Source organism: Monodelphis domestica, chromosome 2 (genome assembly GCF_027887165.1).
Source record: "Monodelphis domestica isolate mMonDom1 chromosome 2, mMonDom1.pri, whole genome shotgun sequence".
Lineage (NCBI taxonomy): Eukaryota > Metazoa > Chordata > Mammalia > Didelphimorphia > Didelphidae > Monodelphis > Monodelphis domestica.
The window spans coordinates 340,754,588-340,772,159 of NC_077228.1; the positions used below are offsets into that span (position 1 = coordinate 340,754,588).

The 17,572-nt window shown below is 38.1% G+C and overlaps 2 protein-coding genes across 2 annotated transcripts in view; both read left to right on the top strand.

Annotated features, from left to right (window-relative positions):
* The first annotated feature begins 251 nt into the window (after nt 1-251).
* On the top strand, nt 252-2,864 carry LOC130457010 (hormonally up-regulated neu tumor-associated kinase homolog). The gene is made up of 2 exons (XM_056814846.1): nt 252-681; nt 2,405-2,864. The coding sequence occupies exons 1-2, from the start codon at nt 418-420 to the stop codon at nt 2,699-2,701; spliced, it is 561 nt and encodes a 186-aa protein (XP_056670824.1). The 5' UTR covers nt 252-417; the 3' UTR covers nt 2,702-2,864.
* A 3,534-nt stretch (nt 2,865-6,398) lies between these two features.
* The window catches only part of LOC103106613 (serine/threonine-protein kinase MARK1-like), a 36,276-nt gene continuing 25,102 nt past the window's right edge, over nt 6,399-17,572 (top strand). Inside the window, exons 1-2 of the mRNA XM_007484280.2 lie at nt 6,399-6,450; nt 11,485-11,623. Coding sequence (XP_007484342.2) covers nt 11,505-11,623 — 119 coding nt within the window. The 5' untranslated portion in view covers nt 6,399-6,450; nt 11,485-11,504. The remainder of the gene's footprint in view (nt 6,451-11,484; nt 11,624-17,572) is intronic.

Below are 17,572 nucleotides of genomic sequence, written 5' to 3' on the forward strand. Positions count from 1 at the left end.
GGGACAAACAGTTTAGCTCCAGACTCCATTCAGAAAGGCATAGTTAGAGTCCCCTTTCCCATTTAGCTGCCTGGCTGAGCCTTGGCAAGCCTTAATACCTGGTCTGTGAAGGGGAATGGTTTAGTCCAGGTAAGGGCTGGGATCGGGTGTCAAGGGAGTTGACAGTGCCCATCATTAATTGACATCATGGATCAGGTTTAGTTAATAATCTACACATTGACTCTGCCTGAGCTGATCTGTATGCCTGTGGTCAAGAGGTCAGAAGCAAAGAAATTGGCAGGAAGAGAGGAAGAGCCCATCCTTGTACCCTCCCCTGCAGCTCAGCAGAAATGTTTGTACAGGCTTAAAGAGCAATTTTTCTCATGAACCAGGCTAGCCCAGCCAGGCTGCTCTGTTTAGTGAGTGGTGTCAGTGAAAATGCCTGCAGCAGTTCAAACAACCCTGAAAGGGCTACTAACAGACACTAACGACTTGGACAGGATATTGCCTGACCTGAAAAAGAAGAAGAAGAAGAAGAGAAGGGATCTGCCGACACCTGCATCCTTCAGGAAGACATCCCAAGGAAAGGCTAGAATTTTCCCTCACACCAAACAAGTTGGAACTTATCTGGTGGGGAAAATGATCAACAGGGGCTCCTTTGCCAAGGTGATGGAGGGACTGCATCTCCCTACGGGTGAAAAGGTAAATAAATGCATCTTGGCAAAGTCAGTCAAGCTCTAACATCACATCGGTATATGGTTACCCATCAGTGAACATGGAGGTGGGGAGGAGAAACATAGAGACCAAGATTGCAGACGTTTTTCCATAAGTCACAGTGAGGGGACTGGTAACTATATATCTAAATGTTTAAGCCTTTTTCCAGACAAGGCTATATTGTTTAGAATTTGAACATGCTGAGATACATGGTGGCGTTTTTCACAGGAGATGACAGAAAAGTCATGGAATATAGAACAGGGATCAGAGTTTAAGTTGAAACTAGGGGTTGCCAATAAAATAGCTGTCAGTCTGTTTCTGCTCAGCTGAATGAAAGATGGAACCTTCCTGCTGCCAAGCCATTGTAGCAGGTAGAATTATAGAAGCAGGTTCAAGAGGAAATCAATAGTTTTCCTTGAATGTTTTATGGCAAACTTTTATTAGCTTTTTTTCTCAAACTTGTACAGTGATCAGAGCATGGTACAGTAAAAAGAGCATTATCCCTGATATCAGAAGATCTGGATTCAAATCCCACCTCTGATGTGATCTTTCTATGTGTCCTTGAGCAAGCTACTTAAGCTCCCTCAACTCAGTCTAATAATTATCTGTGAAATGAAGATGTTGTACTAGATGGCCTCTGAGGTCTCTTCCAGTTCTAGATAAATTATCTCAAAATCTGATTGATAAGCTTATTATTTCAATTAATAAATTTGGTCTTTGCATATATAAGAGATTGTATGTGATAATTATAGTTCTTCAATCATTTTCAGTCATTTACAATTCTTTGTGACCCCATCTGAGATTTCCTTAGCAAAGATACTGGAATGGTTTGCCCTTTTCCTTCCAGTTCACTTTACAAATGAGGAAATTAAGTCAAATGCAATTAAGTGGCTTGCCCAAGGTCACAGAGGTAATAAGTGTCTGAGGTTAGATTTTAACTCAGACCTTCCTGACTCTAAGTCTGGTGCTCAATCCACTACAGCACTTAGCTGCCCTATCACTATATCTACCACCTTATCCCCAAAAATGCTCCCAAGAGCAAAGCTAGTAGAATTCCAGACAAACTCTATTTGGCAGCCCTTAGCTGTCACTGGTTTCTAACAAAAAATTCATATATGTATATGTTTAGGTATGTATATATGCATATATAGACACATATATACTTATATGTGAACACATATTTTCTGTTTTTCACATGTATGTGAATTTTTGTTAGGAACTACTGATAGGAATATATACATATATGTATATTTCACATATATGTAGAATTTTTATTAGAAACTAATGGTAGGTACATATATGCATGTGTGTATATGTATCAGAATGTGTAATTCTGGCAATTTACAAATGATAAACATCTCTTTAAAAATTATGAACCCTGGGAGCAGCTGGGTAGCTCAGTGGATTGAGAGCCAGGCCTACAGACAGGAGGTCCTAGGTTCAAACCTGGCCTCAGATACTTCCCAGCTGTGTGACCCTGGGCAAGTCACTTGACCCCCATTGCCTAGCCCTTACCACTCTTCTGCCTTGGAGCCAATACACAGTATTGACTCCAAGATGGAAGGTAAGGGTTTAAGAAAAAAATTATGAACCCTGTCACTCCCCACCTCCTAGTGTTGTGTGTGTGTTGCCATTTGGGGGTGTTTTGCTTTGTGTTGAGCAGAACTAGATGCTATATTTCACAGTATTTTCTCTGTGTTCTCTGACAAAGGTCGCTATTAAAGTCATTGACAAGAAAAAAGCCCAGCAGGACTCCTACATTTCCAAGAACATGAAGCGTGAGCCCCGCATTCAGCAGATGGTTAAGCATCCTCACATTGTCCAGCTGTACGAAACCCTGGAGACAGAAAACTCTTATTACATGGTGATGGAGCTGTGCCTGGGTGGGGATCTCTTGGACAAGATCTGTGACCAAAAGAAACTGGATGAAAGGGAAGTAAGGAGGTTCACCAGGCAGATAATGTCAGCCGTTGGCCACCTACACCACCATGGCATTGTCCACAGGTAAGGTGCCTTTTTCTTTCTATCAAAGCTCTTGAAATTCCTCATGAAAGACACATCAAAGCCCTGCTTCTAAGACAGGAAGAAATAAATCTCACTTTTCTGCTAATAATATGTCCATATGAATGAACCTGATGTGTCTGTTAGGGGGCATGGGTTCCAAGCTAGAAGGGCAGGTAGGTGTCACAGCAGATAGAATCTGGGACCCAGAAAGAGTTGAGATCAAATCCAGTCTCAGATACTTACTAGCTTTGTGACCCTGGACAAGTCACTTCATCTCTTTTTGCCTCAGTTTCCTCAACTGTAAAATGGGGTTAATAATAATACCTCTCTCCAGGTTGATTTCAAAGTTCAAATGTGATAAATTTTCCAAAGTACACAGTGCCTGACATATAGTAGGCACTTAATAAGGGTTTATTCCCTTCCTTCCCTCCTTCCATGCAGGAACCAACTTGACACAAGTTTATAGTCCTTGATAAGCTTGGTATTCTGTTTCTAGAAGCCCTGCAAACAGACTTTATCCTGTGGGTCTATGGGCCCGTGTCCAAAGAGAGACTGACCAATCCCTCAGTGAGCTCAGGGGAAATCACATAGAAGAACTGCACAGAATAAGCAGGCATGGATGGGCTGCTATCTGCATCCTTGGAAAGAATATACAGACTAATGTGATCACAAATCTGCTGGAATTTTTTTTTTGAGTGGGATTTAAGAAATTTTTTTTCCCTATCTCTCTTTTTCAGATTCTTTTTGTTTTGAGAAACTGTGCTTATGAGGAAAGTAAAGCTGGAGTCTAGCCTATAAATAGGTTACTTATTCAAGACTATTGGCATGGAAAACATTAGAGTATCAAAGAGGGAAAGGAAGAAGCATTAGTAGATGTGGGACTGATAAATGCAAACTTTTGTGAGTCTAATGGTTCTATTTTAGGAGGCTAGCCAATGCTTTTTGCTGGTATTCACAATGCACTTGTGCTCATTTTCAACTTGGATGTTGTAAATACAATAGCCTTATAAATAGATTGTATGGATAAAAACATAACCTGCTAAGAAAAAGATGTTTTTATGGAACCCAATGTGCTGAACTATACAGAGTTCATTCTATTAGGTTGTCTTCAAGGTTTTTTTTTCCTTCCTTTATTTCATTCATGGTCCAGGAGGGATACTCAGACTCTGTTTGTCATTAGTTGTTTTTCAGTCATGCCCAACTCTTTGTGATCGCACTTGGAGTTTTCTTGGCAAAGATACTACAGTGAGTTGCCATTCCTCCTGCAACCCAGGAAACTTTCTTCTCCAGAGAAGGAAACTAAGGCAAATAGGGTTAAGTGACTTCCTAGGAGTCACATAGCTAATAAGTGTCTGAGACAGGATTTGAACTCATGAAGATGAGACTTCCGGACTCTAGTACACTATACCACCTAACTACGCCTCAGACTCTCTAACCTAATGTTTTTCTACCCCCTTGTTACTTAAGTAGGCTAATTAGAGATATTCGTTTTCCACAAAATACCTAGAATATATTACTGATCAAATTTGCTCCTTTGATGGGAGCAGAAGGGAAGAACAGAATAAACATAAAAACATAGACTGTTTAAAGGATTTGGCTGGGGGGGGGGGGTACCTATCGATCCACAGTGCCAAGGTGAAAGGTGCCCGGGTGAGAGTTAAGGGATCGGACAAAATGATGGCAAATATTCAAGAATGTTAGGGGTGTAAGTTACTGTGAGCAATTTACTATTTTAGAAGACAAAGGGGAATGCTACACTATACGATACTGTGAAAGCCATATTTCTACACAGACTTTTTCAGTATATTATAGTTGGGAAAGCACTAGATTTGGAGCCCAGATACTTGGATTTGAACCCTCACTATGTTATCTATATGATTTTGGGGATGGGACTTCATCTCTGTGGACACAGTTTTCTGAGGGGTTTGAACCTGATTACTAAAATCCCAATCAACTGCTAAATCCTGAGATCTTTTTGTACTTTAAATTCTGTGTATCACATTCTGAATCCAACAGCACACCTGTTAAATTGTTCTTTTCCCTAGAACACCATCCATTCCCACCAAGTCAGGAAACTTGAGTACTTAATTCAGCATTTCCTTTAAGGAATTCAAATCTTGCCTCAGACGCTAGTTGGCTGTGTGACCTTGGATATGTCAGTTAACTGCTCTTTGTCTGTTTCCTCAACTGTAAAAGGGGATAATATTAGCTTTTCAGAACCAACTCTGTGATCCTTTAACAAACTCTTTCATTTCTCTAGACCCCATTTTCTTCATCTCTATCATGAATTGGGGAAGACCAACAGAATTTGATGGTCCCACCTAGCTCTGAATCTCAATTATCTCATCTACAAAGTGAAGGGGTTCAATAGATGACCTCTGAACATATTTTCAGGTTTAAATCATTAAGACAAATGACATTTGTTAAGCACCTAGTATATGCCAGGCATTACTCTATCACTGGGAATTTAAGGAAAGGCAAAATGTAGCCCCTATTCATAAGAAACTCACAATCCAATGGGGAAACAATATGTTAAGAAACATATGTATGTGACCCTGGGCAAGTCACTTAACCCCCATTGCCTACCCCCTACCACTCTTCTGCCTTGGAACCAATACACAGTATTGATTCCTAGTTGGAAGGTAAGGCTTGAAAAAAAATTTTATAGTGAGATGGCTCAATAAAGAGAGAGTCACATCCTGGATGGAGGTCCTGGCCTAGCTCTGGAACCCTGAACATGACACTTAACCCCAATTGCCTAACCCTTACCATTCTTCTGCCTTAGGATGAATATTTAGTATTAATTCAAAGATGGGAGAAAAAAATACGATCTACCCAAGATAAAGTGAAGATTATCAAGAAAGAAAAGGCACTCACATTAAGGGAATTAGGAAAGGTTTCTTGTAGAAGATCAGATTTTTAGATGGAATGTCATAAGCATTTCCAAAGTGATTATAATGTGCTAAGCACTTTACAAAAATTATCTTCTTTCATCCTCACAACAACCCTGGGAGGCAGGTACTATCATTATCTCTGTCTTACTAGTGAGGAAACAGGCACATTTGGGGGTGACTTGCCCAAGGTTACACAGGTAGTAAATGTCCAAGACTAGACTTGGACAAGACTCAAGACTTCTTGACTCCAAATCCAGTACTCTACCCACTGTCCTCTGTACCTAGAAGCCTCACCAAGTTGAGAAGCAAAAGAAACCAAGGAATCCAGGAGTCAGAGATGAGGAGGGAAAGAGTTTTAGGCACATGGGACATCCAGTAAAAATTATCAGACTTGAGAGATGGAGTGTCTTGTTCAAAATAGAGCAGAGGCCAGAGTTACTAAAATGCACAATGGTGGGGATGGGGTTGGGAAGTGAAGGGTCTGTATAACTTGCAGGAAGAATGGAAAGGTAGGGTGCTTTAGGAAGATACTTGCAGCACCTACCTCACAAGATCCCAGAATTAAACAAAATCCTATGTGTTAGTCAGCCTCAAAGTGTCTCATTAATATCATTTTTAATCATTATTCTGCTTTGATTGGAAATATCCATTAATATTTTAGACATAAAACCAATATGGAGGGTGAAGGGTGGTAAGAGAAGGGAAAAGAGAAATAACCATTCTATGTACAACTAAAATAAGCTATAAACACACAAATGTTTCTACCACCTAATAAAGCTTAGTTTATTTCTCATCCTTTTTAGGGACTTGAAAATTGAAAATTTTCTTTTAGATGAAAATAACAATATCAAGATTGTTGGTAAGTATAAGTTGAGCTACCCTGCTCCTCACACATGGTCCCATCTCCAATATCTAGTCCTTCACCCTGACTTTCTCCCATGCCTGGACTGCCCCCCAGGTCACCTTACCTCTGCCTCGAAGAATTTCTCGCTTCCTTTAAGAATAGGCACCATCTTTTTCCTGAAGCCTTTCCTGATTTCTCCAAACTGCCAGTGTCCTTTTTCCAAGAGCATCATATATTTTTATTGAATTTTATTTATGCATTGAATATTTATAATTTTATATAATATAATAATGTTACATATTGAGAGACTTTATTTTCTACGTATTGACATTTCTATATGTATATGTTTTGAATTAGAAATTCAAATCTTTGACCTTTGTACACATTCCTTCATTCTTAGGAACTCCAAGGAACTTCTCCCCTACCCAACATAGAACCTGATGAATAGAAAGAGGAGGTGATGAAGCTCATCTTGCTCATTAAATAAAAACTGGTCTAGACTAGGATTTATAACATAATTGTCCACCATCATCCAAAGGGTGAGAGTTTTGGTGGACCACCTCTCTATTGGCTATTTACCAGTTAGAGATGTCTTGAGATGTCCAAGGGAGGTCTGAAAAAATGAGCTCCCAGACTATATTTATGCTCCAGTGTGTGGGGACTTCCTGGTCTGATCACCAAGAGACATAAGTGACCAATTAATGCATTGGTTAAAGCTATCCTAATCAATAAATTGATATTCTTACCCAGAAGTCAGTTTCTTAGAATTTTTAATTTTCCCAACATAGTATAATATTGAATATAATATAGATGTATTATTTACAATATATTTATACATATATATGCATATATATAATAGGGGATATCTAGGTGACATAATGGTAGAGTGCCAGATTTGGAGTTAAGAAGTCAAATCTAGCCTCATATACTAACTGTGCAACCCTGGACAAGTCACTTAACCCTGTTTTTCAGTTTTCTCATTTGTAATATGAGCTGGAGAAGGAATTGGCAAACCATTCCAGTTTCTTTACCAAGAAAATCCCAAATAGGTTCAAGAAGAGTTGGACATGACTAAAATGACTCAACAACAATAATAATATATATATATATGTATACATATACTTGTTACCTTTCTCATTTTCATGTAAGCTTCTCATGAATAGAGATTGTTTCATTTCTTTTACTTGTATCCCCAGTGCCTAGTTCAGAGCCTGGAACATAATAGGCACTTAATAAAAACTTGCTGATTGGATTTTGTTAGGTACAATTATAATTTATGATATAAAGACTCACAAGGCTGAATGAAACCTTCAGAAGCTCCCTAGTCTATACTATTTTTCAAAAAAAACAAACTACATTATTTCATTTAGTATTTATAGTTAGCAACCTATATTATAAACATATAACCATGCTTGTTATTTTATTATTTATTACTAATTATCTTCTCATTTTCAATTCAACACAACTGGTTAAGCATCTAGCTGGTACAAGGCATTGTAGATCACAATTTAAAAATAATCCTTTTTAGTAACATCATGAACCTTTAACAACTATGTCCAACACAAACCAATGTTCTGAAGACACAACTACAAACTAAATCAATACATGAATTGTCTATGAAATCAATGTAAAAAGAGGTAAAAGAGATCAAGTCCTGTAAATAAGGAAGTGAAAACCTAAAAAGGTCAAGTGACTTGTTCTAAGGCCATTTCCCTCTGCAATGTATTCTATTCAAAATGTATTTAATAAAATGTGTTTGAGAAGAATTGACTTCCTCTTGGAACTTTTTACTCCACAGCAAATAAGGCCAAATTTAAAACAGTTTGTACTGAACAAAATCATAATATCTCCCTCAGCATAAAGATCCAAGCTTTGGATAAGGAGGGATCTTTTGACCAACATTATTCTCTATCACAAAGTTAATTCCATACAATTTTATAAGCTCCATTGCCCCAGTGACTCATTGTACAGCATTTGTTAAACAACAGAGGAAATCAAGGAAGGATTTCCAGAGGATGAATGTTGAGGTGAGTTTTGAAGAAATTTAACAAGCAGCAGGGAAAGATAAGAGATTGCAAGGACAGAACCAAATCTGAGTAAAAGCCTAGAAATAGAAAAGTATTTCACATGTTCCATGGTGAAGGTGGCTAGCAGTAGGAAGGAAGGAAGGAAATATAAAAGTAGTTAAGTTTGGATGAAACAGAGTAAGTTAGATGGGAAAAATAGTGTGGGAATGGGTAAAGAAGTTTGACATGGTTGACAAAAGCAAGTCACAGCAAGAATTTGATCAAAAGGTTGACACTGATCAAGTCTGTATTTAAGGAAAATGACTCTAGAACCATAGAAGTATGGATGACTCAAAAGAGAACAGAGGTGGGAAGCTGTGTTAGAGGGCTAGTGCTCCCAACAGATGTGAAAACAGACCATATTAGGTTGACAGGCATGGAGGACAAAGGAACAACCAGCTTCAAGAGATATTGCAGAAATAGTATTGGACTTGGAAAGTGTCTGGTATGGGAGAGTAAACAAAGGACAAAGTTATTCCAAAAGTTTGGAAGGGGGAGACTGGATGGATAGTAACCCCACTAAGAAAAATAGCCATGTCAGAAAAGGAAGAAATGAAATCCTATATTGTATATATATATACATATATATATATAAAATAGTTCATTATGTTATTACTTGCAATTAGTTATAAGTATCTCCTCTATATAAAGCACTATAGATTACAATTTAACAGGAATGCTTACTTTTCTTTGAAAATTCTATTAATACTGCTAAAATCTAAAATCAATGCTCTGAAAATATAATTACAAACAATTCCCACTTGAATAAAACCACAATAAATCCTGAAAGATCAAGCATTGGATTAGAAATGATCTTATGACCAATGTTATTCTCTATCACCATGAAGCTAATTACTTGCAATTTTATAAGCTCTATTAGCCCAGTGACTGGTTGAGCAATCTAGATCTGGGTTGAAGGTTTTTATTTTCTACGAAATCTATGTAGAAAACAGTTAGAAAGGTGAAGACCAACAAATGAACAAAGTGAATTCCAAAAAGGTCAAGACCTAGAGGGACATTTTGTGTGTGTGATGCAGGGATAAATCACCAATAAGAGCAAGAGAAGGGATCTATTAGGGAGGCACCCTGGCCCATTGGAAAGTATAGTGTAGTATATACTAGAAGATCTACTTTTGAGGATAGTTCTGTTGATGAGATGCATGACCATGGATGAGTCTCTTCCCTCTCAGGAGCCTCTTTTTCCATCTACAAAATGGGCTAGTCAACAAGGAAGGAGTATTGGATTGGGGTGGCAGTAATCAGGCAAGGGGCAACAAAGTAAAATAGAAAATTTCCCAGACTTAGAGTCAAAGAATCTAAGTGGACATCTCAGCTGTGCCATTCCCACCTATTTTGACCTTGGTAAATTACAAATTCCCTTGGCATTCAGTTTCCCAATTTCTAAAATGAAAGAGTTAAACTAAGTAATCTCCCATGTTCCTTTCAGTTTGGATCATTTCTATGACTGTGATATACAGACCAGGAAACCTAGATAATTGAGGGTCTTTCATTACTGATCTCATTATATTAGGAACCCTGTGACCCTAGAAAGCAAAGTCAAAGTGATAAGTAAATGAAAGGAAAAAAAAACCACCTTCCTCTCCTTTGCTTCTTTCTCCCTTTCTTTTTCCAGAAAGTTCCTCTCTCTCCTGGCCAGCTAGGGGCATGTGGAAGACTGCTCCAAAGAGGAGTTATTGAAGCTGGTATTTGTTTGTTTGTTTGTTTGGAGTGGGAGAGATGTCCCTCTAGGAATCAGAAACCTTTGATTATCACACTCATGTTCTCAGCTCTGGGCATTTTCTCTGGCTATCCCCCATGCCTGGAATGCTCTCCTTCCACTGACTGCCTTTCTCAGTGTACTTTAAGTCCTAACTAAAATTCCATCTTCTAACCCAAAGAATGTTATGTACAGCTACAGAATTAACGTTTGAAGAATAATAACTCATGAGTAATTACCTCCAGATAAAGAACTGATAAATAGAAACAGGAAAGGCATAACTTATATGCTTTTTTGTCAAGTGATGCCTTTTCTAGTGTGGGGAAGGGAAAGGGAGAGAAATTCTTGGGAACTTTAATGTAACTAATAAATAAATTAATAAAAAGCAATTAATAAATATAAAGCAATTTGAAATTATGAAAATAAAACAAATTCCATCTTCTACAGGAAGCTTTCCCAAATACTATTAATTCTAGTGCCTTTCTTATTTTAATTATTTTCTATGTATTATATATAGTTTGTACATAAATTGTTTATTTGATATCTCCCCAATTTGATTGTGAGTTACAACAAGGCAGGAACTCTTTTGCTTCCTTTTTGTATCCCCAGGACTTAGCAAAGTGTGTGACACATAACAGCTGCTTGCTATATGTATAATGACTGATATCTAGACATGCATGAATGAGATGGCTGGATGGTTAGAAGGAATATCTCCATGGACAGAGTCACAGAATCCTTTCTGTATTCAAGTGTTTGAGCTCACATTTCCATAGCAATTTAAGGATTAAAAAGCATTTTTTGAAACAATAACCTTCCAAGGCAGGGCTTGAGTTTCATGATTCCCAGTTTCCACTGGGTCTGACAAAGATGAAGTGATTTGGCCATGGTCAACCAGATAGCAGATACTCTCATTCCTGGCCTTCTGGCCCCATGTAAGTCCAGGGTTCTTTCCTCCCTTTCATGCTATCTCACAATCTAAGGGCCAGAGGAAGGAGGGACCCAGGAGAACTTGCTAAAGAGAACCGAGTCATTTGAGAAAATTAAAGACCTGGTTTTAAAGATAGTACCCATACTTGTTTCGTAGACATAGCCATATCCCCATAAAAACTGCTGCTATAGTCAGAGAAAGAAAGCATTCCACAAGAGCAAACGCCGTAAGGTTTATGGTTACTTCTAGACTTTCTCACCCAGGCCACTGGTCAAAAGAATTAAGTGGTCTCTGTCAGAGCTGAACTTTTAAGGTCTGGCTGTTTGTAAATCTTTCAGACTTTGGCTTGAGCAACATTATGAAGCTGGAGGGTCTTTCTCAGGAGCTGTTAAACACTCAGTGTGGAAGCCCAGCCTATGCTGCCCCGGAACTGCTGGCTCATAAGAAATATGGTCCAAAGGTGGATGTCTGGTCCATGTAAGTAAATCACCAAATTACCATGTCAGCTCGGGGACGTTGAATCATAATCACAGTGGATTTAAAGTTATGGGAAACCTGGTTGGTTAAATTTGCAGACCGTTGAGCAAGATATTTTTCTCACCTGGAGTTTAACACACACACCACACATACAAACATACGCACTCCCATAACCAAGAGCAAAATTCCACCAAAGTGATTGAGTTTAATGCATAAAAAATATTTTCTTTTCTCTTCTTGTCACCACATTTTAGAAAGAATATTAATATGGGAGGGAAGTCAGGATAGTGATGAGACTCTAGTTCAAACCAAGTAAGAATCACTTGAAAGAATAGGATATGTTTATCTTGAAGAAAAGAAGATTTATAGGGAATATAACAGCTGCCTCCAAGTGCTTGAAGGGCCATCATGTGAAAACTAGGTTGTACTTACTCTGGCACCAGAAAGTAGATACAGAGAAAAAAGAGTAGAATCACAATAAGCATTTGTTAACCTCATAGGCTGTGTTGAGGATGTGGGAAATCAAAGATAAAAAATAATTTTGTTTAGAGCTTATCCTATCCAGCATCTATAATTTTTTTAAAAAATAAATATGTGCAGAATAAATAAAAATAAATGTAAGGTAGTTGACTACAAGGAGGGCATTGGCAGCTGGGAGATCAGGAAAGGCATCCTGTAGATAGATGCTGGTCCTCAAGCAAAAGGAGAAAATTGCAAAAAGGCAAATCTGGGTTTCTCTCAAGAAAAGTATCCTAATAATCATATTGTATTCAAAATGTAATAAGCAGACTAGGGAGATAGTTGGTGAGTCCTTATTAGATCCACCTTCAGGCAGGGGCTAGAATAATCTAGGTAGGAAATGATGCACTGGAGATTCCTATTAAGATGTAAAGTCATTTAGACTGCCACTGAAGCCCGCTCTGACTTTGAAATTTTATGATTCAGAGAGTTTTATTTAAAAAATAGTTCTGATTATGAAATAGACTACCAACCTCCTGGACTCAGAGCTCGAATAGAGATATTATTTTTGGTCATTGAACAAACATTTTGATTGGCTATATGTTGTTTTTTTTTAATCCTTACCTTCTGTTTTAGAATCGATATTAAGTGTTGGTTCCAAAGCAGAAGAGCAGTTAGGGCTAGGCAATTGGAGTTAATTGACTTGCCCATGATCCTACAGCTAGGTAATGTCTGAGGCCAAATTTGCACCCAGGATCTTCCCTCTCTAGGTCTGACTCTCTCCACTAAGTGACCTAGCTGTCCCTTGAGTATATTTTTTTAACAGAGAATTTTGTGTTTCTTCTCTTCTCAGTGAGGGTTGTGGGATAGGGAAGGAAGGGAAGGAGGGAGGGAAGGAAGGAAGGAAGGAAGGAAGGAAGGAAGGAAGGAAGGAAGGAAGGAAGGAAGGAAGGAAGGAAGGAAGGAAGGAAGGAAGGAAGGAAGGAAGGAAGGAAGGAAGGAAGGAAGGAAGGAAGGAAGGAGGGAGGGAGGGAGGGAGGGAGGGAGGGAGGAAGGAGAATTATTACGGAGGCAAACCTCTATCCGGAGGTAAAAATTTCTCATAAATTCTAAATTGATGGAGTAAAGAGGTTTTAGAATTCCAAGGAAAGCAGAAAAGTCTATGATAGTATTTTAATACTATTTTAAAGAAAATAAGAGGATGCAAGACAACTTCAGAAGAGGAGCATGGAGGAAAGTTAAGGTAGAGAAAGAGATGGAGAGAGAAAATCTGGCTGTTAAAGCACTTTGTGAAGAATTAGAGAGATGAAGATTAAAAGAAATAATGGGGAGACAGGCAAATAGACAGACAGAAGAGAGTAAAAGGGAAAAAGAAACCAAATTTTCCCTCTTCTCGTAAGCCAGCATTTTTCCTAAACAATCTTCCACAAATCACTTCGATATCTTACCCAGATCTCAAATTTTATTTGATCTCAGAATTAGGGAGTTTTTCAAAAGATTCACTCTGAGCTCTTCATCACCATTTTTCAACTGATCAATTTTGACTACTCCTCAGAACCCTCCCCACAATATCTCTTTTAATTCTAATTCTATCAAAAAAAATAAAGCAACAAGAATTGAGCAGATTCCCTCCATCATCTGGTCTTTGATTAAACACTCTTCCTATTTGCCCTCAAAAAGATGATCATAATTAGAGCATAGCAATTCTCACTGGAAAACAAGAAGCCTGTTGTCGTTCTGCCACCCCATTCAACACATTCCAATCAAAATCCACAGTAACACAATTAGGAATCCATGGAGGAAACACCAGTGCTCACTGTGCCGGTCCGTGATTTTTGTGTATCCAATTTTTAGATCCTTGGAAGGACTGAAACATGATTAACTTTCATCCACTGGCCAAATTAATAAGCCAGATGCTACATCCAAAGCCTGCCAGAGATTTCAGTGGGATGGAAGAGTTCCATTCCGTTACAGCCAATAAATTTTCAAGCTTAACATATCATCAGGCTCCAGCCACAATTAAATAGTAGACTCACACTTGTTCAACTACATATGTTTTGTGTGTCACCTTTTGAACCACAGCACCATACAATTTTACTGGGATACCTTCTTGTGGCTCAGTCTTATTCTTATTTCTAGAGAACCCGACGTTCTAGTAAGATTTATGAGAAACAGAAGATAGATTTCCTTTTCTAGCCATTTAGATGTCAACTATGCATTCTCCAGATAGCTACATGGATGGGCATGGCAACAGTCTGACAATTGAAATGGTTATTTTATTTTAACATCATATGATCTTTGTGATCCCCAAGAAGGCTCATAAGCCATTATCTAGTGCTTATGGATTTCCCTCTCAGTCTGTTTGCTGTTCTTTACTCAGCCACAGCATCACCCTGAAAACATGACCTCAGGTTCAGTCTATCTGAGCTTCCCAAGAATATTAACACCCTCCATTCCCCACCACTAAACCAGTGTTTTGGCACACCTCACTGGAAAACAGCTGAAAAATATTTGAATCTGGGTGCTTAAGTGGCTTAGAGGATTAGTAATGGGATCAGGAGTCTTTTGGCTTAGAGGTGCCTGATTCAGAGGCAGTCCTAGTTGATAGTGAATTAAATTCTGGTTGATAGCAAGTGTGAAAGCTATTGACTTCCACCCTGGGATTCTCTGACCTGCTCTTTCTTGGTGGTCTCTTGGCTCTTTCCCCACATCCCTTTACAAGGAGCAAGACTTGCCACCAAAAGATGATGAACATGTCTCTGAGGAGAATATGCTTGTTAGTCACAAATTCCAAATGGATTTGGTTCTTCTTTCTTGTAAGTCTCCTTTTTTCATGCATTTCTAAATTTTCTGCTCCGAACCAAGACTGACTGGGTGGAAATCCCAGAATGAATATTGAAAGAATATTTTCTACAGGCATATAAATGTTTTCATTTTGGCCTTGACACTTTAAAGCCTATAAACAATTAAAATCATATGTCTATCATGAGTATCCACCCCTACTTTCAACAAGTGATAATTGGTATATTGAAGTATTTTGGAACTGAGTTTTTTTACAGGACTGACCTTATATCACTCTCTTCCCTAACAGTCTTTTCTGCTTCTCAGTGAAATGTCCTCATTGGAAACTCAAAATTATATTTTAAAAGTTTATATGTAATTGAGAAAAAATAAAATATTATTTAAAAAAAAGAGAAATCTCCTTTACTTGTATGATATATTCACTCACCCAATTCTACCAAACCTTTGGCCCTTAAGTCAATGGTTTTCAGTCTGACTCTCCGTAACACTATCAAGTAAAACCCAGTTTGTCTTGGGCACCCTCCCATCTCTTTTTCTCCCCTGACACTTTCTTATACAATCATAGAGATGGAAGGGGCCTCAAGAGGTTGCCTGTACCTTAATTGAAATTCCCAACAAGCATTCACCCAACACCAGCTTGAAAACCTCCAGCAAAGAGAAACCACCTACTTCCCAAGGCAATCCATTCCACATTTGGACAGCTCTAAGAGTTCAGAAATTTTTCCTTACATCAAACATGAAATCTGCTCCATTATGATTTGTACCTACTGATCCTGTTTCTAGCCTGTGGGATAAGCATAAAAAATTGAGTCTTCTCTATATAGCAACAATCATCCCTTCTTCCTTCCACAAATCCTTGTATAGCATGGTCTCCAGTTTTCCCTCTCTCCCTCCTCCAATATCCCAATCACCCTTTTCTGAACTCATTCTAGCATGTCTATGGCTTTCCCAAAATGTGATGCCCAGAAATGAGGACAACACTCTAAATGTGGTCAGAGCAGAGCCTAGCATAATGGCACTAACCGCTTCCTCATCCTGGAAGCTATTGTTTTTAATGCAATTTAAGATTGTAACATCTTGAACTTTCAGTCTGTTAAAAATGCCTAGATCGAGTGTCACATCTCCCCCATTCTGTAACTAACTTGTACAGTTGATTTTTTTCATCCAAATGTTGCATTTTAATTTTTAATTTTTTCAAGGGAGTAGGGAGGAAGGAAGGCACCAGACCTATCATCAACATAAAGAACTCTAGAAAGGAAAGACAGAGAGAAGCATTGGTGTTAATCATCTTACTCTGTCCCAGGCACTATGCTAAGCTCCTTTAAAAAATATACTCTCATTTGATCTTCAGAACCACTCTGGGAGGTAGATGCTATTATAATTCCCAATTTTCAATTGAGGCAAAAAAAGGTTAAGTGACAGCTAGTAAGTGCCTGTAGCAGGATTTAAATTCAGTTTTCTGAATCCAAGTAGATTATGATGCAAATAGAAAACTAAATGTAGTTTAGAGTTCTAAAGAGTCACCTAGAATCCTGAAAAATTATAACTAGCATATGATCCCATAATTCATATATGTCAAAGGTACCATTTGTCTAGGTCTCCCTGACTCTAAAGTCAGTCCTCTATTCCCTATTCCAGAAATTTACTCTTATTAATTTGTAACATATTACATTCAATCCATCATCGTAGGTCAAGGATCTTGAGTATTAGTCAATGTGCTAGCTATGACTTCCAGTTTTGTGTCATCTACAAATTTGGTAAGCATTGCATCAATGTCTTCATGGGATCATAGAAACATAGATTTAGAGCTAAAAGGGAGTTGAAAGGCTATCAAGAAGATTTGTTACCAATACTATATCATTTGATTTCTAATATTGCTATGTAACATTGTATATTTTGTCCAAGCCTTTACCTCATTCCTTAGTCCTAACAGACCTAGAAATGTCCTGCATTCCTTACCCTAGAGCATTTTCTAAAATTGGGATAATTAATATTGAGAATCTAAGTTCCACTCTTTTCCTGTAAACAAATCTGCTTCTAGACAAGCATAACCAGGGGCCACATGACTAAAATCCTTTATTTTTTACATTAAAATGAATGATGGAGGTCAAATTTAACCAAATCAAATTTGATTTTATCCTCTAGATCAGCAAGGACATTGGAGTCCTGTAATCAGGCATTTGACTTCCCCCTAATTCTTATGAGAGGATCAGAAAGGGACTGGAAAATACTAATTTGCTTTCTCATTATGTACCCACCAATCAGAGGTGTCTTGAGCTAGCAAAGGGAGTGTGGAATAATGGATTTTCAGGATTGTGTTTGAGTGATTCAAAATTCTGAATGAACTGTCTCTGATTACTGAATCATTTGCTAAATAATGCATATATCAACAAGTTCTAACATGTTCATTTTTTTAATATCTGGAGAGCTACCTTTTGGAATTTATACTCATCAGTCTCATTTTATAGTTTAAGAAACTGAGGTCTAGAAACATATGCCAGAGATAAGATCTGAACCCAAGGCCTCTGACTTCACACTGCTTTTCACAATAAAGAGGAATCAGACTTTGATAAAAATGTTGACCAGAACAAGGCTAAGTTAAATAGCACAAGTCCTTGTCCATACCAAGGCACTCAGGACATCTAGTTTTAAATTATCTTTCCCTTTTCCAAACTCCCTATTCTTACC

Bases quoted from the DNA above. Each gene is read 5' to 3' on its own strand.
- LOC130457010 (XM_056814846.1), top strand. From the start codon at position 418: ATGCCTGCAGCAGTTCAAACAACCCTGAAAGGGCTACTAACAGACACT. The intron at 682-2,404 runs GTAAATAAATGC...TCTCTGACAAAG, and splicing joins ATCTCCCTACGGGTGAAAAG to GTCGCTATTAAAGTCATTGA.